The 27,931-nt window shown below is 36.2% G+C and overlaps 1 protein-coding gene across 2 annotated transcripts; it reads right to left on the bottom strand.

Moving 5' to 3' along the window:
• LOC306852103 (LLGL scribble cell polarity complex component 2-like) lies at nt 1-27,927 on the bottom strand. Of its 2 annotated transcripts, XM_079388741.1 has the most exons (26): nt 27,719-27,927; nt 18,086-18,218; nt 16,986-17,083; nt 16,397-16,478; nt 15,781-15,896; nt 14,574-14,732; nt 14,088-14,250; nt 13,876-14,008; nt 12,870-12,924; nt 12,387-12,541; nt 12,044-12,255; nt 11,543-11,610; nt 9,516-9,669; nt 9,290-9,394; nt 8,128-8,420; nt 6,788-6,935; nt 6,462-6,612; nt 6,210-6,326; nt 4,593-4,759; nt 4,250-4,511; nt 4,014-4,176; nt 3,893-3,921; nt 2,635-2,682; nt 2,206-2,248; nt 2,050-2,111; nt 1-1,000 (listed from the first exon to the last, which is right to left on the bottom strand). In XM_079388741.1, exons 2-26 carry the CDS (start codon nt 18,158-18,160, stop codon nt 996-998), a joined length of 3,063 nt encoding a protein of 1,020 aa, XP_079244867.1. In that variant the 5' UTR covers nt 18,161-18,218; nt 27,719-27,927; the 3' UTR covers nt 1-995. The 2 variants fall into 2 exon arrangements, with proteins under 2 accessions (XP_079244867.1, XP_079244868.1); XM_079388742.1 differs by lacking the exon at nt 2,635-2,682.
• Between the last annotated feature and the right edge of the window lie 4 nt (nt 27,928-27,931).

Raw genomic sequence — 27,931 nt, forward strand, 5'->3', positions numbered from 1 at the left:
TACAGTTTGTGTGAAAGTTTTACTGAGAAGACTGTAGTGTGAAGTTACAAAGCATAATAATTAGTGTTCTCATACATAATCATGTTTCTACAAAAATATATTCTAGATCCCCCCCCCCAAAGAAATCGCTAAAAGCATTTCAGGAGACAGTACCAAAATATTTCCTTAGATCAGAAAATACAGCCCTCCGTAAAAGGAACCCAGCGTCAAAACCGGTACGGATTTTCATATACACATATATTAAAACATTTGACTACAATATTTTAAAATTACATTCCTAAATTACATCATTCATTATTGGCATAAAAATGTTTTACATTAAAAAAAAAAAAACCCTAGCCCCTCAGAAAGCTGTACAACCTAGAAACTACAGCATATGAACTACACAGTAGTGTATAAGTACCTTTAAGAACTTTTATCTAGCCACTGTTCTCATTGGTGTGGACGGGGAAAGGCAACACTACTTGTTGAGGAATACTCAGTAGGGTTTTAAACATGGATGTGGCTTATTAGCATCTAGTGCTAATGTCACCTTGTCGTCCTAACCTAATTCGTCATCAACAACAGCTAATGGTGTCTTTCTCCAGGTATTATACACCATCTATGCAAATTCTGAGGTCCTCAGTCTGGTAGAAAAGAAAAATCATGCATTTTAAATGAAGTTAAAACAAAATTGTCTTAATTGCCAGTCTTTCAAATGCCACTGCATTTGCTCGGGTTGCTGCAGTGAACTGCGCAGACGCTGGTGGTGTGAATGGCGGTTGGTCAGCATGTAATGGATTTAGTGGAGATACAGTGTTTGGTCTTAACAGGCACAGGTGGTGGTCCCTCGCTTTCCTCTCTCTGGGTGCAAAAGCTCTTGAGTGGGAGGTTTCTCTCTCCAGGGCAAGGCTTTCTCATGGTTCAGTAGTGGTTCTAGCAGTAGTGTTCAGATCGTAAGCAAGTCTGGAACGAAGAGCGCATCCAGAATCGTTCAGGCACTGGGAATTAAAGGCTCAATCTGTGGACACAGCAGAAAGCAGAGGCAAAATGAGCTGATAACTAACATTTTGGCTGACAATTAAATTACATATTTGAAATAATTATATGTCATGTGACATTTACAAGTGTAGTACACAAATTTATTCACTTGAACAAATAGAAAATGATTTTCTCATACATTTATGCACATGGTAAAATACCATTAACACTGTAAATATCAACAATAACATTTTAAATATAATTATTTTTAGCTATTTACATACATTAAACATGAAGTTCTCTTTTCAGTATCATCCTATTTTACGTTCACACTAATGTAACCCAGCAAACAAATAAATAGAGTGAACAGAGACCAAAGTAATAATTTTCAAAGATGAGCTGCATTTAATAACTATTATTATTATTATTATTATTATTATTATTATAGCTGTCTCTAAGAGAAATTCTAGAGGTATCTTGATAAACATTCTCATCTACTCAGTCTTTAAAAATATTGTTTTGGTCTCAAGACAAATTTGCATTCACACTGTAGGTTATGTAACCCAGCCTTTCCAAACCTTATATTCAATTATTATTATATTATTATCATATGCAAAGTATTATTGTTATTATTTTATTAACAAAACTATCTTATTTTTTAAAGACAGGGAAGATTAGAACATTTCTTGAGTTTTTCTTAGAGACAGTCATAATAATAAACAATAAAAAGACAGTAATAATAATAATATTTTATCTTTGCATGTGATAATGACCGGTTCCAACCAAACAAATTTGGAATCATTTAAATATTTTAAAAAGTGAACCCAGAGCACATTTTTATTTTATTATACACAATATGCAAATCCAAACCTCTTTTAAGTGAACAGCACAAACATTTGGAGTGCTTACATAACACACTACTGCGCCGGAAGACATACAGGAAGACCGGCATTTCAAACACTGCTAAAATTCCCTTCTTTGAAACGCGATCATTGTTCTCTCAAATACTTGCAACAAGGCTGGTTACAATATTATTATTATTATATGCAGAATATCAGTTTATGCTAATTAGGAACAGAAAGTAATTACCTCCATTGCTTAGCACATTGCCTGCTTTTGGCTTCATCTTCAGATTGTTCTCTAGGAACGTCCTTTAAACAAACAATTGGCAGATTATTCAAACCTTACGGGTATTAATGCATATTAATAAAGCAATAAGATCTACATTAAATTAAACCTTCTTACGTCTGATCTCCTTCTAGAGACTTCTGGATCTCTTGAAGCACTCCTGTGTTAAAGCAAGATGTGAATCAAACAAATACACAAAGACTTTCCCGCAAATTATTAAGACACTATAAAAACAAGTCCAGCAAACACCGTCCTCAATGGAACTGCTCAAATACCAAAAATCAAGACTTTTTCACAGATATCAAATACAACAATATTATCGTGCAGGCAAATGGGAGTGTTACAGATCATGCACACATGACTGCACGTACCAGGCCACGATTACTGAAAACATACAGCATGTTTAGATTATTGTTTTAAGCCATTTGCATGTCACAAAACATCCACAGCAAGCAGAGATACAAACAATCTGATACTGCTCTACTGCTCTTAACTTCTAAACTACTTCGTAATATGCTGTCTAACTGCTGATCCTCATGTACTCACTCTCATCGTTGAGCAAAGCATGCTCCATTACTTGTTTAGCAGAATTCTCTGGAACACACAAGCACATTGATCAGTCAGGCGAAAGCTTGCAAACACTCTGAGGAGGAGTTATGAATACAATTCATAATTGATGCAACTGGCAAGCCACAACAGTATTATTTTCGTATTATTTATAGCCTATAATAGTATTTATTATATCAATGTTGAATTTAATTTGTTTTCATTTAATTTTAGTGTAATTAAGTGATTTGTTTAATTTATCTTGTTTTTTTTATTAATTTTACCATTTAGTTTATGTACTAGAATAGTATTGATTAATATTTTGAATTTAAATTATTTTTTGGTCATTTTGTTTTCAGTTTTGAGTCATTTTACTCATTTTATTTTATTTGCCAAGGCAATATAAAATGTTTATAAATTTATCATTTATTTCAATTAACAAAAAATATTAATAGTTTTAGTCAACAAGAACAGCAATTGGCCACAAGCATGTGCAAGACGAGTGGTCCCAAAATACAGAAAAATAATTAATATGATATAATGAAACACTGCCTTCCAGTGCACCTAATCAACTTCTAACTTCTTTAGAATACTTGATTGTGATTGGTCAGTTGCAGTTTGTCTAATCACAAGCGCAAAACTCAATTACGAGTTCACTTGAAGGCTGTATTATAATTAGTCCCGTCAAACAATTAATCACATCCAAAATAAAAGTTTTTGTTTACACAATATATATGTGTATACGGTGTATATTTATGTATACATGAAAACACTCATCCATGTATATTTAAAATATTTACATGTATATGTATATTTATATATAATGTATATTCTATATAAATTAAATATTTTATAATTATATTATATTTTTCTTAAATATATACATGCATTTGTGTGTATTTGTATATAAACAATAAATTTACACACATACACCCACCCACATATCATGTAAACAAAAACGTTTATTTTGAATGCGATTAATTGTGATTAATTATAATGTATAATACCAATATGTTTTTGGGGCTAATAATATATATATAATATATATAACTTTTGTTTATAACAAAATTCCAAGTATTAATGTGGCATCGTTTCATCAATTACGGATTGTGTTCGTAACAACAGACTAAAGTCTTTTGAGTGACTTCTGGGAATAACATAGGGAAGCATTCAAAGCACTAAGAACATGCGTTTTTTAGTATTGGATGCTTAGTTTGCACAATTCACACAGATTTGAAAAAAGCACACTGAATCTCACCATATCCTTCACTCTCCCTTTTGAAATTTCTAGAAAAACAGAACAAACAAACATCAATATAAAAACACTTTTGTCAAGAAAAGTAATAATGGATTCTGAATTATTACACAACTACACACACCTGTGTTCAGTAGGTACTCCATCCGGCTGGTCCCTGTGGACGGGACTTGATGGGTTCTTGGGCCTCATCTGGAGGGGAGCCTCAATTAGACAGCGCGGCTCCACCACCCAGCGGGTGGAGAGAGAAAACCGCTCAAACTCAGAAGGGGACATCAGATAGAAACCTAAAAGATGGCCAGACAAACAGTTTTAGAGGAGACTCCGCAAATGCACTGTGTAAACGTGAGAGTTTCTTACCTTGGCCATATTTGGTGAACACACAGGATGCGATTCCACTGACGTCTTCTCTTCGTATGCAAGGATAGTGGACGATCATTTTGATGGAAGGCAAAGAGATGACGTGTAGCTCACCCTGATTGGACAGCACCACCAGGCTGCTCTCTAACTGTTCATCAGTCCGAGAGCCAAACCAAGCCACGCCCACACGGCGAACACGAGAGCCATCGACCGCTGTCAGCTTCAGCTTCGACTTACTGCTCACTTTAGGCAGCGTAAACAGCTGTGTACACACAAATATGGTAAGACACACAATCTATGTTGGCAATGGAAGAAGAATAGGTTGTGTGGTGTAAATTCTCACCTTAAATTGTTCCTCAGACACAACCAATAGGTGATGAGAACCGTGCATTTCAGGACTGCGTGCCAAATCATGGGCCACCTCCAGAGGCTCGGGCAGAGGGGCACCCTTGCCATCCAAGACCACCAAACCAACGACTGGAGCGCGATGCATCAACTGAATCTCTTTAGCTGGTGATGGAGAAGCACTTTTTATAGAAGATCCGTTTATGTAAACATTCGACTACTTTATATGGGTTTTGTGTACACTACTGTTTAAAACTTTGGGGTCAATACAAGTCAAACTCAATTTATTTTTAATATTTTCCACTTATAATAATAGAAAAGTCACTATAAAAGATTATACATTATGTACAGCCCAAAATGCAGAACAAATTACATGACCATTCAAAAGTTTGGGATCAGTAAGATTTTTCTTTAATCTTTTAATGCTCACCAAGGCTAAATTTATTCACAGAAAAAAAACAAAAAAAAACAGAAAAACAGTAATATTGAGAAAAAAAATTTACAATTTGAAAAATAGCTGTTTTTCTATTTCAGTATATTATAAAATATTATTTATTCCTGTGATGGCAAAGCTGAATTTTCAGGCTTTAGTGTCACACGATCCATCAGAAACATTCTAATATGCTGATTGTGCTGATTAATATTTTGTGCAAATGGATTTTTTTCAGGATTCTTTGATTAATAGAGAGTTCAAAGGAACAGGATTTATTTAGTTAAAAGCTATTTATTACATTTTATTATTTATGAATTTTTTAAATATTGAATGATGATGATGATGATGATGATGAAGAAGAAGGATGCATTTATATATATTGACCCTAAACTTTTTAACAGTAGTGTATATTTGCGGGTATTAAAAAAAAAAAAATCAATATGCAAACCATATGTTCAGTAAGATTTTTTTTAATCTTTTAAAGCTTTTTATGCTCAGTGTATAAAAAGCTTTAAAATGTATTTGATCAAATACATTTATGTATTTGACCAAAAACACAGAAAAACAGTAATACTGAGAAATATTTTTTACAATTTGAAAAAAAGCTGTTTTTCTATTTTAATACATTTTAAAGTGTAATTTATTCCTGTGACTTGAAAGCTGAATTTACAGTCTTTAGTGTCACACGATCCATCAGAAACATTCTATCATGCTGATTGTGCTGATTAATATTTTGTGGAAACTGATTTTTTCAGGATTCTTCGATTAATAGAGAGTTCAAAGGAACAGTATTTATTCAAAATAAAAATAAAAAGGTATTAATAATAAAAAGTATTCATTAAAGTATTAATTTCTTAAAAAAATATTGACCCTAAACTCTTTAACAGTAGTGAATATTTGTGGGTGTTAAAAAATAAATAAAAAACATGCAAGAATTCACACTTTACTGTAATTTTACCATGGATAAATGTGTTGTTAGGTGCAGCAGAATTGCCAAAACCCCCTTAACTGTGGTAAAATGACTACCACAAAGTCGTAATGTGGTTTATTGCTCTTACAACAATATTAATCAAAGAAACCAATGTTCAATAAATACATGTATTAAAATATTTGTCTCTGTCTATCTGCTTCAGAGCTGAAATGCTTCTATTAAATTTCATTTATATTTCCTTTTCCTTTTACCTGCATGAGCCACCACTGGTTCCTCCGCCCTTCGTTCCAATGCAGGGACACGGAGGACATACGCAAAAACAGCTCCACCATTGGTTCCTGCCCACAGTGAGGGCGTACTGTGAGAACCTGAGAAAATGAGAAAGATCATGAAGGTCTTCTGCTAATCACACACATGCCATCTGAGAGGATACAGCAGGAATAATGGGAATGATGATAACCCTATACTTAATATTTAACAATTATAAACATTGTGGTACTCACTATCACTGACGAATGTGTCTGCAAAGTAGAGTGTTCTGACGAGGCCAGTGAAGGAGTCGTCAGAGGAACGGGCTTCAATTTTTCTCTGTACAGGTGCCAGCTCCATCTCCTGCAGAGCTTCAGCCTCCAGCTTGGCGTTGATCTCTTGCAGCTGCAGAAACATTGTTGATATTCACTATGAAGCCATCACCACCCTTTTAACAAATCTGAATTATGCAATGCTAACCGCTGCTGAAATAATGGCATGCACGATGTCTAGTTTCATGTTTAGTTAATCTGCCGGGTGAATAACTGCAGCATTAGAGAAAAAGAGAGCCAAACTGTACCTTAGCCGTGTTGTTAGTGTGGTGTTTTCGCATGGAGACCCGGCTGCGGCGAATCCTGCGGAAGGACTGTCGCAGAGACTTTTTGATGGACTTGACGCGTGAGAGTGGCCCCTCCATGGCCATCTGGTCACTGGGGTTTAGGGTGCACCTGCAAAAGGACAGCAAACAACTATTAGCATGCTCAAAGTCTGCAGCAAAACACAACTAATAGAATTTATGTTTGTAATAATCTTAAACAATCTTAACAGTCTTGATCCTAACAATTTAAACGTAAAGCTTGTTGGGCTCAAAATTTCTTTAATATTGACAATTTTGAATTGTGGCTACAACATTAAACTAAAAATGTAAGTAAAATTGATATTTTCTTTTAAATTGATGATATAGAGTCAAAAGATTTTCAAGACCCTAAAATACATGCGAGTAGATTTTTTTTTTTAAAGAAATTCATACTTTTACTCAGCAAGAATGCATTAAAATGATCAAAAGTGACATTAAAAGGCAATAATGTTACAAAAGACTTCAATTTCAAATAAATGTTGTTTTTTTGAACTATCACACCTGGAAAAAAAAATGTATCAGTGACAGTATTCATAAAAATATTAAGCAGCATTCACTAAAATATTAAACTGTTTTCACTGATAATGATAAGAAATAGTACGCATATATTAAAAGAGAAAACTTATTTTAAATTGTGATAATATTTTTAAAAATATTACCGTTTTGATTAAATAAATGTAGCATTGGTGAGCATAAAGACTTCTTTGAAAAACATTAAACAAAACTTCCTGAATCCACACTTTTGAACGGCAGTGTAATTTGGTCTACATTTTTGGTCAATACATAACATTTCATAGTTTTTACTACATTTCTATTATTTTAAATGTGGGAAACATTACATTTGAATAGTATTATGTAAAAAATTTTTAAATGTTTAATATAAATTATTTGAATGAAAAGCCAGTCTATCATTTGATAAGTGAATCAGACTAGGTGCTGTTTTTCCATTTTTGATCCACATTTATCATAGTTTTTCATTTTTCATTGTTTTTCCACTTTTATCATGACAAAAGTACACCATGATGACTAACACTGTAGCTATAATAAAGACTTCTCGTTTTGATGGGAACATTTCTTGTATTAGCCTACTGTGATGAACACATAAGCACATGTATTATTACTCATCATCAGTCTGAACCAACAACATTAGTGTCAGGTTATCTTACAGGTTATTCCCTAATGTTCATTTGTGATACCCTGACAGTCTGCTTGTTTTAATAGTTACAAATCGATCTTTTGAAATAATAAAACTGCAATGCTATTTAAAATGTAATTCTTCTCACTTGACCAAGATGTTATTCCTCTGGTGGTAGTCATAGAGACCAAAGCCATGGCTGGTACCGAAGGCCACCAGTTTCCACTCTGAATGCAGAGCGATTGCTGTGACCACAGCGGGCGGCTGGCACTGCACAAGAGCGAAGGGCTGGAAGCCTGGAGGGAACAGCACCGGCTCCTCCCGCACGTCTAGACGCGCCTGGCCCTTCCAGCGGAATCCCTCCTGACCCTGCAGCAGGTCCACCACTGTAGCCTCAACCGTCTGCTCGGCAGCCTCATCATTCAGCTCCAAAACCAGAATCTGCGTGGGAGGAAGACAAAGAGAGAAATTATTTTTTTCAGATGAAAATTAAACAGCAATATCTCACTTCTGTACTGGCATATTCTCTCACCAGACCTGTAAAACAGAGTATGTCATTACAGCTACATTCAAACAGAGTATACACCAACATTCATGTCCTTGCAACAACATTCACATTTCAGTAGTTCAGTCAAAGGACAACAGGAGAGCGACTGATCCTGAAGCTCATTTCCAAATGGCATAATGTGAAGTGTACTGTTAATAATCAGCTAAATCAGAGCGCTTCAGTCAAGTTCTCTCTCCTGACTAATTATCAACAGCCACTAAAAAGTCTGAGAACTGGGTGTATAGTAAAAGAGATCAGATCTTCAGCACAAGCAAGTGAAAATAAATTCATAGACATACAGTTCCTTAAGCGACAATCAATGTTTCACAAACTCCAAGGCTCCAAGACTTTTAAAAAAAGAAAGACATTAATACGTTTATTCAGCAAGCATGCATTCAACAGATCAAAAATATTCAAGAGATTCCACAAAAATATTATGCGGCACAACTGTTTTCGACATTGATTAAATGCTTCTTAAGCACCAAATCAACAAACAGTATTAGAATGATTTTTGAAGGATCACTTTACACTAAAGACTGGAGTTATGATACTGAAAATTCTGCTTTGCTATAACAGGAATAAAATAAATCTTTAAATTGTAATAATTTCACATAATTATTGATTTTTTTGTATCTTACTCAGATAAATGCAGCCTTGTTGTGTATATGCAGTAGTTTATGTAACAACTAAACAAAAGGAACCATTTTAATATTGCTTATTTACTGATGTATGTTTTCCCTTAAACTCCCACATTAAAACTCACTTGTCCTGCAGTTCCAGCCACTGTGAGATATCCGCTGTATTTACACAGGTGGATCTTCTGAATGCCGAGCCGAGGGTCGTCGCTATATGGGTCAAAGCAGCCCACCTGATATTTTTAAAAACAATAAATTCACAGAATCAAATGTCTGATGAAATCAGTAAACAACTGTGTTAACTAGAAGTGTGAGTGATAACACTTGAACAAGTAAGTGTCAGTAGAACCAGACCTTGCGGAATGGAGGCCACTCTCCCTCACTGCCCTGGTTCATGTTGTCATTTGGGTCGGCGTCTGTGAGGAAGACTCCCGCTGTGCTGAGCTTGTACATGGGGTAAAGACAGACCCCTGAGGCATCCCAGAAACGCACAGTGCCATCTTCATGCCTTTCGAAAGAAAGATGGATACAAAATATTTAAAGTGAAAGGTAAAATCCATTTTAACCATCAGTTCCTCATTCCTTGCATGCAAAACCATTACAGCGTCTTAACAGAACATTTTTCCTTGTTATTCACACGATTTTCATGAAAAGGGAAAAACCCAGCTGTATTGAACAAACATCTTAAACAGGGTCCAAGTACCAACAGGTTGCCAAGGTTGTTTCATCAAAGCTACTAACAAACATCTTTGTAGAAATGAACTGGAATTACTAGATTAATGCTCAATTTTTAGAAATTGCAAAAATAATCCATGATTCAACAGGCAAAATAAGAACAAGAATCTGAACTTTCCAGTTTTTATTATCTGATGGAAGTAATGAGTGACTCAAAACAGACACAAACAGTCTTAAAGAAAATCTCACCAACTTCTCAACTAAAAATCATTTCATTTTACTCGTTTATAATTTTTTAATTTTTGAAGAAAAAAAAATCCACTAAAATATTAGGCAGCACAGCGGTTTTCAACATTGATAATTACAAGAAGAAATTTTTCCATAGCAGAAAATCAGCATATTAGAAAGATTACTCGAGGATCATGTGACACTTAAGACTGGAGTAAAGGCTACTGAAAATGTAGCTTTGCCATCGCAGAAATAAATTACATTTTAAAATATTACAGTTATTTTAAAATATAATAAAAATACAATATTATGGTTTTTACTGTATTTTTGATTTTGTTTTAAATGCAGCCTTGGTGAGCACAAGAGAGGTTTTCTGTCTAATTAATATTTAATAAAATAATACAAAATACAACATCATACAGAAGTGAGCTCATTGCCTGTAAAAAACAAATGTTCTTCATTTTCACACGTTTATAGTTATGAACAGAACAATTCGAGGGGTGAGAACCAGAAAGGCGTAAGTGACATTTCACCAACTTTACAGGACAGCCAAAACAAACATTTTACCATAGTTTGAGCCGACTGTGTGTACTGATTTCAATTGTTTATAATAAAAATTTGTACACTCATGGATGACAGTACTTTTGCAGTAGAAAGATCTCATTAAGAGCTTTCATTTTATATATATATATCTCCATTTGACCAAAAATATCACTTACGCCCTTCTGGTTCTCACCTCGAATTACAGATCACAATGCAAGCGAGAGAAGCCTCATATCACAATCGCAGATGACAACATGTAGGATCAACACTGTTCATGTATCGCAGGGTAGACCTTCTATCTGAAATGTAGACCTTCATTTATGTGTTTTTGACCTACACTGTACAAGACGCGAGAACGGTCCGCTATTTAGGTTTGTACGTTAGCATGGACTCACTACCTTTAACGTTAGCTAGTTTTAGCCAGAGATACCTTGCTAAAGCACAAGAAAACATTAACGTTCTGCTGAAAATTGTAAAAATTGTAACTTGAGTGTATGACAACCAGAAAATGAAAGTTTTTGTCTTCATTTGTATTAGGGTTGAATACTCAGGGACGTTTTGCGGTTTTGTTTGGATTCAGGAAATTTAATAAAATAAATTATATTGCCCATCCTCTCAGGATACCTGGAATTAGTGTTACAAGTACCCCAGGCACATCGTTTTTCCATTTTTGAAGCATAAACCCCATAAAACTGATGCAAGATTCGGATTTTCCAATGTTTCTCTATGGCGCCGAAACCTAAAGATGTCCGAGTTCTGCTCCCTGTGCAACTGACACTCGACTACCATTGGCTGGTCTGCGTTCGAGGGGAGGGGCTTACCGATAGGTCAATTCCCCATATTTTACCGGCTGAAACTTTACAGTGAACCCTGTGAATTCAAGACTGCAATATCACACCAAGATCGATAGCATTAGCTCACACAGGTCTACTCACCCTGTCAGGAGCAAGTCTCTCTGGGGAGGGTCTGGGGCAAGATTCTGGCCTCCATTTATAGGCCAAGGCTACAAAAAGACAGATTTACAACAAGAAGAATTGAATGGCTCAATAGAATCAAGGTCAGCAATTAAAGTTGTCTATGGTGCTCCAACACAGAAATCATCACAACAACACTTAACATAGCTGTTGAAGTGTTCTCAAGCCAACAGTAGTTAATTTATTATTTTTTTTTTTTTAATTTTGTGACATTCAGCCAAGTATGGTGACCCATACTCGGAATTCGTGCTCTGCATTTAACCCATCCAACGTGTACACACACAGCAGTGAACACACACACACACCGTGAACATACACCCGGAGCAGTGGGCACCCTTAAACATTTACATTTAACCTAGCAACTGGCGGTTGAAGAGAGCACTCTCTTTCTGGTAAATGGTTTTATTGGGCAACATGCAATCTGAGCTTAGTATGTGTGTGTGTGTGTATACGGTTTCATACCTTCTTGGAGTAGTGTGTTTTCTGCTGGGCTCCTGCAGCTTGCACTCTCTCCCACAGTTTGAGCGGGATGGAGGAGACGTGGTGCGAGCAGGTGATGGCTGAACAGTGTAATGGCACCAGGTAGGGCGTCTGGATGACGGGCCACCCCTCAGTCTGCAGATCCACCACGACCAGCTCCTCCTCCACCAAAACCATAAGAGCGCTCGGCTCACCTGTGACAGACACACATTTAGACCACTTAGAGGAAGTGAACCTATTGTAGCGCAGATAAAATGTGAAGTAGATGTAGAAAAAAAACATGTAAAGGAACCAAAACCGTGTGTTTGGGAGCATCTCTCTCTACCTCTGTGGTTCTCTCCCTCGCGAATGACGAAGAAGTCGATAATGCGTGAGGTGAAGTCCAGTGCCTCGTGGGTTTTGCTGTGGATGATGGAGATGCAGTGTCTGTCCCCATAACTGGCCCTCGGCATCCCTCCGCTGAAGATGAGAAATGGGGGACTGGGGGACAAAAGGACAAGAGACACATTTCTTTGGATAAGGAAGTGTTTACTAAATGACAAATTCCCCTTGGCTCTTCCAAAACAATAAACCAACAGGAAATGAAAGGAACCGTATGATAAAATAGGCTAGAGATTAGCAGTAAAATAAAAATCATTACTGTGGAGCGGAACATATGAACGTCTATGTAAGGTTTAAATATTAACCAGACGGACGGTGTGAGTCATGGTGAAGCGCTCTGGGATAATGACACCACAAGCAAACACACCTGTCTCAGGACCAGCGAGTGAACACACACAGTACTGTCTAATAAAAAAAATATACTCACCCTTGTTTTGATGGCAGCTGTATAACTTTGGATATGGCCTTGCAGGGGAAGGAGCCTGTGTGAAGATATTGTTCATGAAAGGAAGTAAGGACAGACAGCTCAATATGAATATATTTTACATGTGGACAACAGAGGCTTTGCTGCAAAATCTAGTGAGCTGCCTAATAAGCAAGCATTTTAGGCATAATATTAGGCACCAAATGGTAGGTAACAACATTATTCCACTTTTTGACAGTTAGGATGCTAACTATGTGGGCAGGAGACTTCAAGGCAGCTCATTGGACCAGAGTTTGAATTTTACTACTTCCCTATTTGTCATCACTAGTCGTCATATTTGTAAATGGCAACGGACAGAGATATGGCAGCCATTGTAGGTCATATTACAGTTCCAATATGGTTGAAGTACACTACGTTTCAGAACTTTAAGATCAGTAAAAATGTTTAGACAACTTTCAAAAACATTAAGAAATCTTACCAACCCTAAACTTTTGAATGGTAGTGTTTATTATTTTTTAATCTATATATTTAATAATACAATATAATACGGACTAAACTTATTGCCAGTAAAATTACTTCTGCCCAATAAATTCTTTAATTCACCTATTAGTAGGCTTGGAAAATAAGTATTTTCATATTTCAATTATGTTTATTATTATTAAGAAGACAATCTCCAACATTTTTCAGGGTGCAACTTTACTGAGGAATCAGTTAATTTAATCAGTGATTTTTGTATTCAAAAGTTTGAGGTCAGCAAGACTTTTCTTTAAAAAAAAAAATAATTTAGCAAGGTTGTATATATTTAATAAAACAAATAACAGTATAGACAATTATAATGTTACAAATGATTTCTATTTCAAATATATGATTAATTATTTTTATTTTTTTTTGTTTAATATTACAGACCCCAAACTTTTGGAGAGTAATGTAGTACACCCGCATGTGATACTTCTATTCTTATAGAACATATTTTATTGACAGTTGAGTGATTCCGGTAATGTGGTCTCACCATACGGCATCTCCTGTTTCTCAGGCTCCATCTGCGGATCCTCGCCGTTCCCCGTCCATTGGCAGTAGCTCCCATCACTATGGGAACTGAGTATGTTCCCACCATCCTCCATCCACCAAACATTCTCTAGTTGCTGCAGAGGACCCAAAAAGAAACAATGACAAGCCTATTCTTAGAAGCGATAAAGAACCAACACTGCAAGTATACGGTACCTGTGTGCCTAGAAAGTGTTGGATGGGACGCTGCCGGTCCAGATCCCACAGTACCATCAGGCCTCGGCTGTAGCCGATCAGCACCTGCCGTGGGTTGAGCGGGTTCTCATGCAGAGTCTCCACACACTCCAGATTCCTGCGGCCAACATAATCCTCTGGAATTCTGAAAAAAGTAGCGGTGAACAGATCAGCGATCACAAAGCGTAACTGTAACAGTCGTCTTAGGCATGCGAAACTCTTGCATAATACCATTCCACTGAAACTATTTCAAGAATGTACGCTGTATGTGTATATATGTAAAATTAATTAAAAGATTACGGAGTTGAGGGACACTGGGTCACAGATCACAGTTAAGTCTATTAAATATGGTAATTTTAAGCTCTTGCCTTTAAATAGTGTTCATATGTAAAGTGACCAAACCTTGTATTTTGCTAGATTTAGTAATTGGTGTTTTGGGCATGAATTCAGATCAACATGTTGTCTGACCTGCTCTGTACAGCCTCCACGCTGATGTAGTTCTCCTCCATCTCTCTGAAGCCTGGCACTTCCACAACAAACACGTGCCCTTCCTCTGTGCCCAGCAGCAGCAGCTCACCCGATGAGTGTGCCAGGACCGCCGTGACCCGCGTCACACTGGGAGGGGCACTATCAATGTTTCACATCACAAGCGGGTCAAAATGATGCCAGTGATTTTTTTATTACTACCCAGTTACACTCATTTAGACACTGGATGAAAAATGTATGCTGGCTTATTTTTAGGTTATCTACACTTTTTTATTTTATTTTTTGATATGACGCATATAATGCTTTATAAGGCATATAAAGTACTTTTATTATAAAAATTTATCTTTTCTATGTATTTATATGAATAATCATAACCAATTACAATACCGATACACTAATGAAACAGAATATTTTAATTATAATCTTATAATACATTATAATCTTTTTAGGCATAAATACAAGACAATATAATGTATAATAATTATGATTACAAATTTCATACAAATGTGGTGCCACCAGAACATATCTGATGTTTAATATGCTGCTATGTGAAATGGGTGATTAGACCAATTAAATTTCTTTGTGGGCAGGGCTACCCACCATGACAAAACAGAAATAAAATCCAAGACTGTATCTGAAATTGCATACTCATTTTTGCATACCCATACTATATATAGTGGGCAAAAAAACAGTATGTACGAATTCACAGTATTCACAGTATAGGATTTCTGAATGGCAGCGAAGCCATGCAATTGACACTGGTAGGTCACATGACAATGACAACATGATGAATGTAGTACACCTGGATTACATTCATACTAAAAGTACATACTCAGACTATGCGATTTTGGATGCAGCCTAAGAGATCAAAATGTCTTGTCACTTGTTGCTGGATAACAACAAAAGTATTTGGAAGGACAACCTTTCATGGGAGGATAAAATATGACATCATAGGCTGCAACAAAGTTACTTTGAATCATGGAAGTCAGCTGACTGCATGTGTACATCTATGTATGGATTCAGAGCACCAGTGAGTATCATTCACTCACGTCTGGGTCAGTGTGAGTCAGTGCTCATGTCTCATTCGCTGGGTGTGTGTGCATGAGCATCCCAGCAGGTTTAAAAAAACATCTTCAAGCATGATAATATTAGACTGAGGTGAGTCTGTAGGTGTGTGTTCCTGACTCACCCAGGTGGACCAGAGAGAGTGAAACGTCCTATCTCAAGAAACTCGGACATGCCGTTATGGGCCCGAAGCGTCCACATGTGCAGACTGTTGTCATCCAGTAATGTTACCAACTCCACCTGCAGTAAATAAATAAATAAATAAAAAACTAAGGTAAAAAATACAGACATAATAAAATCGACTTAATCTATTCTTCTAAATAAAAAGAAAATATAACTAAATGCTTTTAATTCACTGTGGATTATCCAAAAACTTAGATTATTCAAATTAAGACAGACAGACAGACAGACAGACAGATTTATATATCCATCATTTTTTGTTGAAATTATATATATATATATATATATATATATATACAGCTAAGGTGATATAAAATAAACTCCATTGTATAATATTTTTCTGATACACCCCCCCCTAATTTTAATCTATGCATGTCATTAAAAGGATGCTTTGTGTTGTAACTTTTTGTAATAAAATTTGACAACCTCACCCAAAATCCCTGATGATTCGCTGAAAACAGAAGCTCAAAGATTGAATTAAATGGAAATTACAGTGCCAAAAAAATAAATAAAATCCAGATGAAATCAAAAGACATTAGGATTGAAGTTCAAAGCCGTACCTGGTTTGGCAGGAAGTGCACCTGTGTAACTGCTGCATTCTCGTCGTGAAGTCCCATAAACTCCACACCTGGAGTTCCATACCTGAGAACTGGTTAAGGAAACACATGGCAACCATTCACACAGAACCTTGTTTTTGTGGCATGTTTAAAATAAAACATTCAATTTGCATTTTGAAATAAAACAAAAATATATTAAACTGCAAATAACTAATAAATACTAGACACATAATGTTAGCCACATACCAGTTATTCATTTCTATTTCCGCTTCTGTAAATGACTAACAGAGAAAATTACGCAATAGTATGAGAAAAAATGTTATATGGACAAGCGTTCGCAGCGCTACGCACTAATATAAACTGTTCTGCCTTTCAAAGTACCTGCATGATGGGTGTGTACCATTGAGCCACTAAAACAACCACGAGATGAGCTACAGGAAATCTCAGTACATTATTACATCACATTGGAGTCACTCTGCCCTCAGGATTCAGAGACAGGGGAAAGGAATGTGATAATTCTACTCGAGAGTTACGTTATACACAGATCAAATAACCCAAAGTGTGGAAATGTCTTCTGGTTGTTGAAGGATACAGTTTGATTGCTCCTGATCTGGTACCGATGGCCAGCAGCTCTAGGCTGGGGCTGAAACCCAGAGCGCTGGGCTGATGTGGGAAGCCATGTTCTACAGTCTAAAGCAGAGAGGGGAGAAATGAGAGTGAGAAATGCTACATTATATACAATGGCTCTGGTATAAGTTGATTACATGTGCAGTTCACATTTTGAAGACATCATAGTCATACTGTTTCAAAGTCTGTTCCAAAATGGAACATTTAAAATTAAGATGCTTTTAAAGATGCCTCATTTTGGGCAAATTATAAGGCAGCATGATTGCATACATCCTTCACAGGGAAGGCAATTCTATATTTTATTGCAAAGAGCTTGGGGAGAACAAAATCTATCCAAATTGTAGGGCTGCATGATTAACCAAAAATTCACACCAAAATTGCATTAAGGTTTAGTGCAATTATCAAATCAGAAAGGCTGGGATTTAATTAATAAAATAAATACATGCATTGCATGTTTCAGAGTGAACCGTGGCACAGTTCTTTTATACGCGAGCAGCTCATGATCCAGTGTTCAGTGTCTCGGAGCATCTCCGTTTAGTAAATGCTGCTCCACACAAACTCTGCTCTGAGTATGGGTCACTTATAACATGCATTTGGGAACGCAACTAGAACCAACCAACTTCACAAACTTGTAACTAGAAGTGCTTATAAACTAGCTGTTGTCTACAAAAGAGAAGCTTTAAGGCCTTCCTTGCAGTTTTCTGCCAATATGAAAGCTTAACATTTGAAAATGAAGAAATAAAGATGAAGAATTAAAAAATAATTTTCCAGTTGTACTATAATTTACAATTATTAATATTATTTTCCTAAATACTATTCTTTTTTTTACAGTTAAATATTACAATGATAATATTGAAATCTTAAATGTTTTTACCAAATTGTCCAGTCCTATCAAAATGGCAAAGAAAGTAATAGAAATGTTGATAAAAATATACATAAACTACATTGAATGCCAAAAAAAGGTCAAACTTTAGTAAAGTAAAATCAAAAACAGTCAGCAAGAGAGCTCCTTGTGTATGTGTAACAGCAAAACATAAATCCTACAGAAGATGTGGGCTTGATCACCTTGTTGAACTGATAGAGATCCTGTTTGTGCTTGTCTCTCTGAGACTCATGCCCATGACGCCTGAACCTCTTCATCGTCCCTGGACGAGCAGGGACCTCACGCTGCCCTCTCTCACGGTTTCTCCTCAGCCACCTGACAAGAGTCAAGGGGTACAGGGTTAATAATTGGCGGCTTTTCAGACAAAAATAAAACCATTAAATGTAAATACATTACACTAATGAATAGCGATGACAGCAAAAAGGAATAATCAAGACTTAAAGTCACAGTTCATCCATAGTTTACTGCTCTTTACAGACATGGTCACCATGCATATTAATTCTATTGAAAAGAGCATTATCCATCTTTTGTGTTTCATGCAACAAATTCAGTCAGGTAAGGAATCACATGAGGGTGACCATTTTATTTTTGGGTGAACTATGCCTTTAAAAAGACAAGTTGAAGCACTGTAAAGGGTGCACAACTCAAACTGACTTTGCAATGGGTTATTGTGTGTATTCCACAAAAAAAACAACAACGGATCTAATAGGATCAGGAATTCCAAGGAAGGAGTTGTGGGCTGTTTGACTGAAACTACACCCCCCCGATTCCTCTCTTTCGCTCTCTCTGCCCAGCCCCCGCAGGGAGATTGTGGATCTCTGCAGTCCTGACTGAAGCAGCTTTTGTTCAGAGCTGAACGCTATTACAGTCCCTCCTGTCATCGGAGCAAACAGCACCTGATGAAAACACCTGTTGCTCTGGGGAAGCCCAATCAGAAAGAGCCTCTTTCAAACAGACAGAGAAAGGAGGGGTGCTACCTGCTTTTCATTACAGAGACCACTCAAACTATAACAATACAGAATAACCTGTGCATGGACGGCAGTTTCTCTCACCCGAAGCTTGAAACAGTTTCCATTTGTTGTGGGTGGAAACAAAGTTGCCACTGGCTATTTTGCTCCTTAAAAACTATTTTACTACGGCAACCAATGCAAGCATCATAATTATTTTCTTAAGTATCATAATTACAAACTCATGTTTGTTCGAAACTAACCCAAACCTGAAGTATTTAACTTCAGCACATAACTTGGCCCACATCGTTTTTGTTACAGATATTATTCATACCTCAAATCATGTAGCTTGTTGATAAAGAGTGACGTGAATAAAATGGGAAATAAAAGTCCAAAAGACTTTTTAGGTTAGATTAGGTTCAATTATTGGATAATATAAAGCTTTATGGCACAATACACTACTATTCAAAACTCTGGGGTCTGTATTTTATTTTAGTTTATTTAAAAACTGAATACTTTTATTAAAAAGTGATACTGAAAGATATTCATAATGTTACATTTTTTTATTTTTAAATAAATGTCTTTTCTATTCATCAAAAAAAAAAAAATCAATAATGGTTTCCAAAACATATTAAACTGTTTTTAAAATTGATAGATGTTTCTTGAGCACAAAATGGGCTGAAAATTCAGCTTTGCCATCAGAAGAATGAATTACATTAACAGTTATTTTAAATTGTAACGATATTTCACAATATTACGGTTTTGGCAGTACTTCTGATCAAATATATGCAGTCTTCATGAGCATAAGAGACTTACTCCTAACTCCAAAATACAATACCCATAAAAAAACTACCGAAATGATGGTTACCAGGGTACATGTTAATAAGGGGAAGTTGTCCTAACGTTCTACACACAACACGCACATACATACAGCATCAGCAGGCAAAGAGAAATTCTGCAGGGAAAACAGTGAGGCTACTAGGATGCAGCCAAGGAAAACGAAAACAAACAATGAGTCAGTCTACTACACTGATTATTGACAATAAAAACTATATTCAGAGTGACATATCCAGGTAACGTTAACATCACATCACACAAGAACTCCCCTGAGAGCGTGTCTAGACAAGCATGCCCCCATAATTTATCACACTTTCTCCAGGATGATAAGCATATCAGCATATCAACAGGAAAAGGGACTTTTTCCCAGCCCCAATCAATCTTTTCCAAGCATAACCTTCCCAGTGAGTCAGCTGCCCCACTCAGACACATATTTCTGTGATTATCACCATTATTAGCCAAGAACGTTTAGTCATCAAGCATGTGGCTACAAACGCTTCCAGAGAAGGAAAAGAGCTCCCATTTCCTTATTTTTAGGACCAGAAATCCAAGGATTACAGGACCCTGAAGAAAGCAGCCAATAAACTAAACTAAACAAAAAGAGAGTCTGTGTAAAGCTTAGCTTAAGGGACAATGGTAAAGTGGGAGGTCTTCTACTTAAGAGTGAGCTTGGCTTTATGAGGGAAAACTCACAGCAGGAGAGCTGGAATGGAGTGAAGGCGGGAGAAAAGACGCGTTTCATTCACAACTAAAGAGGCCAGAAAGTCCAAAACAATCTCTGAACACCATATTGATCATTGGGACCCTTTTGTGAAGCAGTTTCGGGCAATTTTGCTCTCAGAGATCAATATTATACCTCCATCCATCTAATCCCAAGTTAATTAGAGGTAGAAAAAACAAACTGCAGTTTGTTTTGAAGCCTGCTGGGAGGAATTATGGTGGAGGTGCATGTGAGGGCATTGATGTGGGAGTAGCAGCTCTAGCTCGTCTAAATTAGAGGTAGGAGGCCTGTGTGAAGAATTCATAGACTTTAAGGAGAAACGTTATGTGGAACTAAGAAGCCACTAAAGAAATGCTCAGCGTAATCAGCTCAACAGACGACAGATTCATGGCAGTGTGTATGAATATAAAATGACAATTACCAGAGGAAGTATTGATTAAACATCAGCTCTAAAACATGAAAACATCAGTTTGAAGCATAGAAAGAAACGCCTACTATAACTATGACAGAATATAATTTTAAAGTAAAATCTAGATTTTTTTAATTTATTTTTTTAAACATACCGATTTTTAGATTTTACATTTTTGAAACTGCACACTTTCCAATATGTTGTCCTGTGAGTTATACATGCCAGGTTTCAATGTGTAAAATACATATTAAAACAAATAAATGTTCATTTCAGTTTGGTCTAAAGCCACAAGGTCTTAGGGACAGCACAATGATTTATTGCCATGTTATGTATTAGGATTTTATTTATTGTCTACATAATAAATGAAATAACACCAATAATAAAAAAATATTATTTTTAAATTATTTTGATATAATATAATACAAATATTTATTTTAATAATATTAACAATTATTATTATTATTATTATTATATAATAATAGTAGTAATGTTATTATTAACATAACTATTATTATTATTTTGTTAATATTATTAAAAACATAAAAAGAAAACTGTTCTCGTGAGTGCGGATCATAATCTCCTATACTTAATATTATTAAAATTAGGGCCGGGACTCGATTAAAAAAATTAATCTAATTAATTAGAGGCTTTGTAATTAATTAATCGAAATTAATCGCATTTTAATCGCATATAAATATTTGACCTGAGAACAGAGAGAAGTAAGTTTTTTTATATGGATTTTTAAATGTCCCATCCACAGGGCCAACCAAAGCGGTCTCTTCAGCTTCTTTGTCCACGTTCACTGTGGTTTGTTTTTGGCTGTTTCTCAATATGCCTTCTTCAGCGATCTTGCGTCCTTGTGTTCTCGTTCTACGTCATCATTAACCGTCGAAGTTCAGTTCCAATTCTCAAGAACGCAAGTACAGAAAGTGCCCGGATATGTTCTTGAAACTGAGGATGCATCGAGTGCAGACTTGAGAGAATCGAGCCGTTAGAAATCCCAGAAAACGCTGTGGGTGGCCGGTGTACGGAAGCCTGTAAGCTTTAAAGTCGCTCTCACAAATACTTAACGGCTCTTCAAGTTGAAAGTAAACATTTATCGTTTTGTTTTGGTTAATTTTAATAAAGTTATAAGACCCGGAGAAAGTCTGCATTTTTATTGGCATATTAAAATGAATCTTAACAGTAAAACATATAACGCTGTAAAATAAAACAATGCAATTATATGAAAGTAATATCTATAATAGTATGAAATGTTTTAATAAGTTATGACATTTTGTAATATTGATTGTTCATTGGCCGTTTCTTATGCTGAGACTATGCGGTCAGTTAAGCAGGAACGCAGTACATCTCAGTTCTCATAAGTGTGCGTTCTGTGTTCTCGCGTCCTTCCGAGTTCGTTCTTCCAAGGAAGCTTGGCAAGACCGGTCTCCACGAGAACGCAAGTCCGTTCTTTGCGTTCTTGGAATTGAGAAACAGCCTTTAGTCTGAACGCTAGTTGGTGCTCCAGTATAATCGGTCCGCCGAAACTCATCCAGTGAGAAACGTTCCACGGTGCAAAAATAAGTGCGATTAAAATGCGTTAAAAAAATTAACGCGTTATTTTTGTGTAATTAATTAATCTAAATTAACGCGTTAAAGTCCCGGCCCTAATTAAAATAAATAATTATTTATAAAAAAAATTAGAATCAAAATAATTAGAAATTGAACATTTATATTATTTCACAGAAAAGTAGTTACAAACTAAATAGTAGTTACTACATCCCAGTATATACCAATTTAAGGAAGATTTTAAGGACCAGTTTTATCACCCGTCAGGTGAAAATATTAATTAAAATGGATTAGAAAAGTTTGTTGAGTATAGAAAAGCACAAAAAGTGTGGGACAAGTCCTGCCCAGTCCTATATAATGAGTTTGGGGTTTATTTGAATATCCACACCATAAAGGGAGCTACATTTTTAACTAAATTTAGGTCGGAAAGCGAATTTACTAAAGCACAAAAAAACCCTCAAAGTTTTTTTTTTTAAGAACCAGTTTTGAAAGCCCTGCAGTAAACAGTGACACTGCTGAAGAATCGATATGCTTACAGATTCCTCTGTTAAAGGTCATGGTGAGGGGTGACATCACATTACGCAAACACATCAACATGTTTGACGACTAACTCGTTGAAGCTTTACTAGCCAGGACTCGGCCTCATACCCTCAGGACAGCAGCCAAAAAAATAGCACTCTATGGTCAGGACAGGTCAACTGCTTTTTAGTTTAAAAGCAGCCTGTGCAAGCCCACGGTAAATTCGAGACCAACAACACTCTCTCATTTCATGACACAGCACAACACAAACTGAGCTACGCTGCCAGAACCAAACTGTCCCACCCAACCCGACGACTGTTATTACGGGAGGCAACTACATGTGCTTCTCCTATAGCCTACGTCTATTACTGGTTGCACGAAGCAATCGTCAAAAAGAGAACAACAATTCAGATGTAATTTCAGGTGTTAAAGCTTCAGTTTCTGATGGCCGCAGAGCAGGTTCCTCTTCTCCATGATTTCACTCCATATCACCAATGCCTCTGTTAAAGACCAATAAGAGGACAAGATCTCACAACAACAAACATGCAAAAAATAAAATAAAATGCAGCACAACTGACAAAGAAAAAACAAACAAACTTTAAGCAGCACAACTGTGATGACAATACAAAAGGTTTTCTTTTATTAGAATAATTTCTAAAGGATCATGTGACTCCTGAGTAATAAATAACAGCTTTTTCATCACAGGAATAAAAAAAAACATTTTATATTGTGATAATATTTCACACACTATATTACTGTTTTATTGTATTTGTGATCAAATAAATGCAGCCATGTGAGCGCATACACACAGACACACATATATTATCAAGTATATAGACAAATAATATAAATATAAAGGGATTTATCACCTGTATTATCATCTGCCAGGTAAAAATTGATTGTAAACTACAAACTATAGTAATTGTGCTGCCTCAGCAAGAACAACAAATCAATAAAATTGCAATTTTAACCTACTTTGTCTTTCATACCTGAAATACTTCAAATTTAACTAAACCATCAGTTTGACAGCAAACTGTCCGTGTTAACGTATCACTAGTGACATCACTACATTCTCAGCATAGCATCCCACAGGAAACAAAGATCAGAGGAGAAGGCAAGAGTGGAGAACCTGCCCTGACATGAACGTGGATCTGTCAGTGAACTCTCACCACAGCCGTTGTCCCTCAGCTGCATAACCTGGTTTCATACAGCACGTCAAATGTGTCATGCAGAGCATTCTGGGAAATCGAGGAGTTGCATATTCCATTTTTAGACTCGATATGGGTAAAAGGGCACTAAAGAATCAACTAAATGATATTTGAGGTGAAAAGAAAGGCAGTCAAGTACAAATAGGTCAAGCTCTGAAATAATCATCAGCTACACCCTGATTAAGTGAGAACACCATGCAAACACAATGAAAACCAGTTCAACCACCATGAGATGACAAAGAGATTAGAGAGAGCATAGTATTGGAAAGATCTTTATTTTAGGATGCCACGAGTCAGCGGGCTCTTTCTTTTAAATAAACATCGACACTCATGAATCAGGGCTAAATAATAAGAATTGTTCTGCAGTAGTTCAAATATGCCCTTTTCAGTTTTATTTAAAACACATTTTACATTTGGAAACATGTGCATTACTGTTCAAAACATTGGGTTGTTAGGATTTTTTGAAGTCTCTCTTTTTTGACCACATCACATTTGATCAAAAATACAGTAAAAACAGTATATTGTAAAATACTATTAAAAATTAAAATACTCTATTTCAATATATAATTTATCACTTTGATAGCAAATATGGATTTTCAGCATCATTGCTCCTGTCTTCAGTGTCACATGACTCTTCAGAAATCATTCTAATATGATGCTTTTGTGCTTAAGAAATATTTTGTAGTATTATCAATGATGAATAGAGTTTAATATTTTGTGGCTTTTTAATTAAAAGAAAGTTAAAAACATTTATTGGAAAAAAACATTTTGTAACATTATGAATGACTTGTAAAATTTTAATCTTATGGACTACAACATTTTCAACGGTAGTGTATGTCAAAAATATATTTCAACAATACTTAAAACTAAAGTATTTTGTTAGTTTTTACAATTATTGTAAAAATATTCTTGCAATTATTGCTGAAATGCAGCAGAACACCTGTACAAAAATGACGCAAACATTAAAAACCAAAACATAACAGGAAAAAATAAAATAAAAAAGTAGGCCTAAGGCATAACAAATATCAAAGACAAATGCAATGCATAGTGCACAGCTCTGGATCGACAGGCCTGTGTATTCTGAGTCAATACTGTCATAAAAGATATCGCAGCTACTCATTATAACAAAGTCCATAATGAGTAACTTATGACCAGCGGTATGTATGATCATAGATGTTAGCCATTTTTTTGTTTGAACAAAACTGCCCATCCCAAAAATTCATAGTGCTTAAAAAAAAGAACAGCTGGAGAGGATGAGGAAGTGTTGGATGAACTTCCTCTCATTCTTACTGGTCATTGTAAAGCTGATCTCAACCTGCATGCTATCACCCACGCTAACCGTTTGTTGCTGTGGAAGTGAGAAGCCTTTGTTTACCTTCTCTTCCTCTCTGTGAAAATGTAAAAATAAGATCTTGTCTATGGCTATGGGGTGTGTCCCACCACAGGATGTCAGACTCGAGCCTTTCCTGTCTTCTCTGAGAAGGGCCATGAAGTGAAACGTCAAAACCACATTTACACCCAAACGTCTCAAACTGATACATCAGAACGGTAACCAACTAAGCTATAGTTGATACGGGACAGCTAATAAAAGGTAAATAACGAGATGGAGTGCCACCACACCTACAAACGTCTTCTGTAAACAGTCATCGTCTATCTGCAGCTCCTCATTAACTGATGGCAACAAGTTCATGTTCCCTGGTCCTCAGAGACGAGAAAAATATGAAATGATAAACATGTGAATGAGCAAAAACATTAGTGTTCTTATAAAACCATGGCCTTGAATAGGGCAGCCTAGCTGCATTACCTTTGAAGCAAACAGGTGTCAAACAAAGCAATTCATACACTAATGTTCAAAAATTATTTTGAATGAAGCCTCCTATATGCTCATCACAGCTCCATTTATTTGATGAAAACTGTAATGATTTCAATTTAAAATGACTATTTTCTATTTTAATACATTTTAAAAAGTCATTTATTCCTGTAATGGATACATCTTTACTCAAATGTATTAATTTTTGTATTAAAAAAACTACAAACTTTTGAATGGTAGTGTATGCATAACTGACTTTTTTTTTTGGCAACGATTTGAAGACATCCTGATACATTAAAATGTGGATTTTTTTGGGCATTGTGTTTCACAAAAAACATCCTTCTCTGACATGCATTTCAGGTCAATCCTTGTGTCAACACAAGCATGACGGATTTGAAACGAAGGCTAGTTTGTCACGTACATTAACACAATTTTAAATGTGTTATCCGAGGTCACACTACAAGTACTTTGCATTGGCTCTCCACAGCTCAATCCGGCCATACATTACAGGCAACTTCTGAATGAAACGACCCAAGATTAATTACACTTTATGCAAACAGTCCTAATTACGCTATTGTCTATGGCACAGCTGTTACCCGAAGTCTGCAACAATATGTTTAATCCACAAATTAACTATGAATGCTATTGACTCAAATTTAGTCGCTTTACAAAGCAGAGAAACATGACATCAGGAACATGGCTAAGTGTGAAGCAACATGAGAGTCTGAAAGGCGGAGGCTTTATCATATTCTCGATTCTCAACCTGTCAGACCGGTGGGACAGCCATTCACCAATCTATGCCAAGGACAACCAATTCCCCAGTCCTTACCAAAGCACTTTAACTTAAGCCAGGAGCAACACTATAATCTCTGATCTGAAAAAAAAACAATCATGTATTCTAGCAAATATCAACTTTAAACTTAAACTGGTCTTATATTCATTTGGCAGGTCTCATAATGACATTTATAAGTCAAGTAACTTAGTTTAACACTTGGACAAAGCCCCAGGTGGAGATCATAAAATTATTTTTGGGAGCATTTAGAAACTGTGTTTGTGTGTTTATATATAGATTAGTTCTTGTGTCAAAAAACTAATTATGATTTTAAATTAGTTTGTCATATCACTTATCAGATTTGTATCAGCCAAAAAGAAAAGCAATATCGGTTTATATCTACTACACACACACACACATATATACATATCTAGCATACTTAGATTTAGTTTGGCATCTGAGTCTCTATGTGGACACAGTGGGACAACTTCTTTGGTGCAACCAACACAATAAATAAGTGAAATGCCATTGAAACACTTGTACACATTGAAAGTACCAGTATGAGACAGTGTGTTCACAGTAGGGGACAGATATCTGCTTTACAGCCCCTGATCGAAGTAACCAGAGGACAAACAATACATTCTCTGTTCTCTCATTCAGAAAGGTGCAGTTTCATGATAGTGCGGGCAACAGTGGAGAACAAGGTCAGGACTGGGTGTTAGTTTCGTTTTAGACTAAACGTTATTCATTAGTTAGCTGGACAACACTCAGAATGCAAAAGAACTGATTAAAAAGCAGATTAATCTGCAAACAGACAGCATGCACCCTACTACAAAAACATATGTTAAGTTCATACAGAGCTCACTGGCTGTGCCTCAATGCTAAGTGAGCTTCCTAGCTAGACAGCATTTGTAGGTATTGTATGAATATTGGTTTGCTCGCTATCTAGACAGATCAGTATGTTTTGAGACACATCCATAGAGTCGGTGAGTGGAGACACCTGTGGCCGGGCAGCAGTCGACGGGCCCGGGCAGGACTCACCTGATTCACCGCGGCCCGATGTCCCGGCACTGTCCACGATTCAAGCGGGTTTGCTCAATTATCCTGAGGTGAAGAGGAAAACCACACCGGGCGGTGAAGAAGTGCAGGCTCGAACTATGTCCCTCGGCTTCGAGGTCTGTGTATGGACACAATGTTTGAGGATTATCAGTGAAGTGTTTCCTGCTGGATTTCCTGCTGATTTGCGCTCTGGCT

The sequence above is a fragment of the Barbus barbus genome (genome assembly GCF_936440315.1).
Source record: "Barbus barbus genome assembly, chromosome: 32".
NCBI classification, from domain to species: domain Eukaryota; kingdom Metazoa; phylum Chordata; class Actinopteri; order Cypriniformes; family Cyprinidae; genus Barbus; species Barbus barbus.

Excerpts from the sequence above, each read along its gene's own strand:
- LOC306852103 (XM_079388741.1), bottom strand. The coding sequence starts at position 18,160 with ATGAAGAGGTTCAGGCGTCATGGGCATGAGTCTCAGAGAGACAAGCAC. Across the intron at positions 14,009-14,087 it reads AACACTTTCTAGGCACACAG|CAACTAGAGAATGTTTGGTG; the intron begins GTACCGTATACT and ends GGTCCTCTGCAG. Across the intron at positions 8,421-9,289 it reads TGGCTGGAACTGCAGGACAA|ATTCTGGTTTTGGAGCTGAA; the intron begins GTGAGTTTTAAT and ends CCTCCCACGCAG.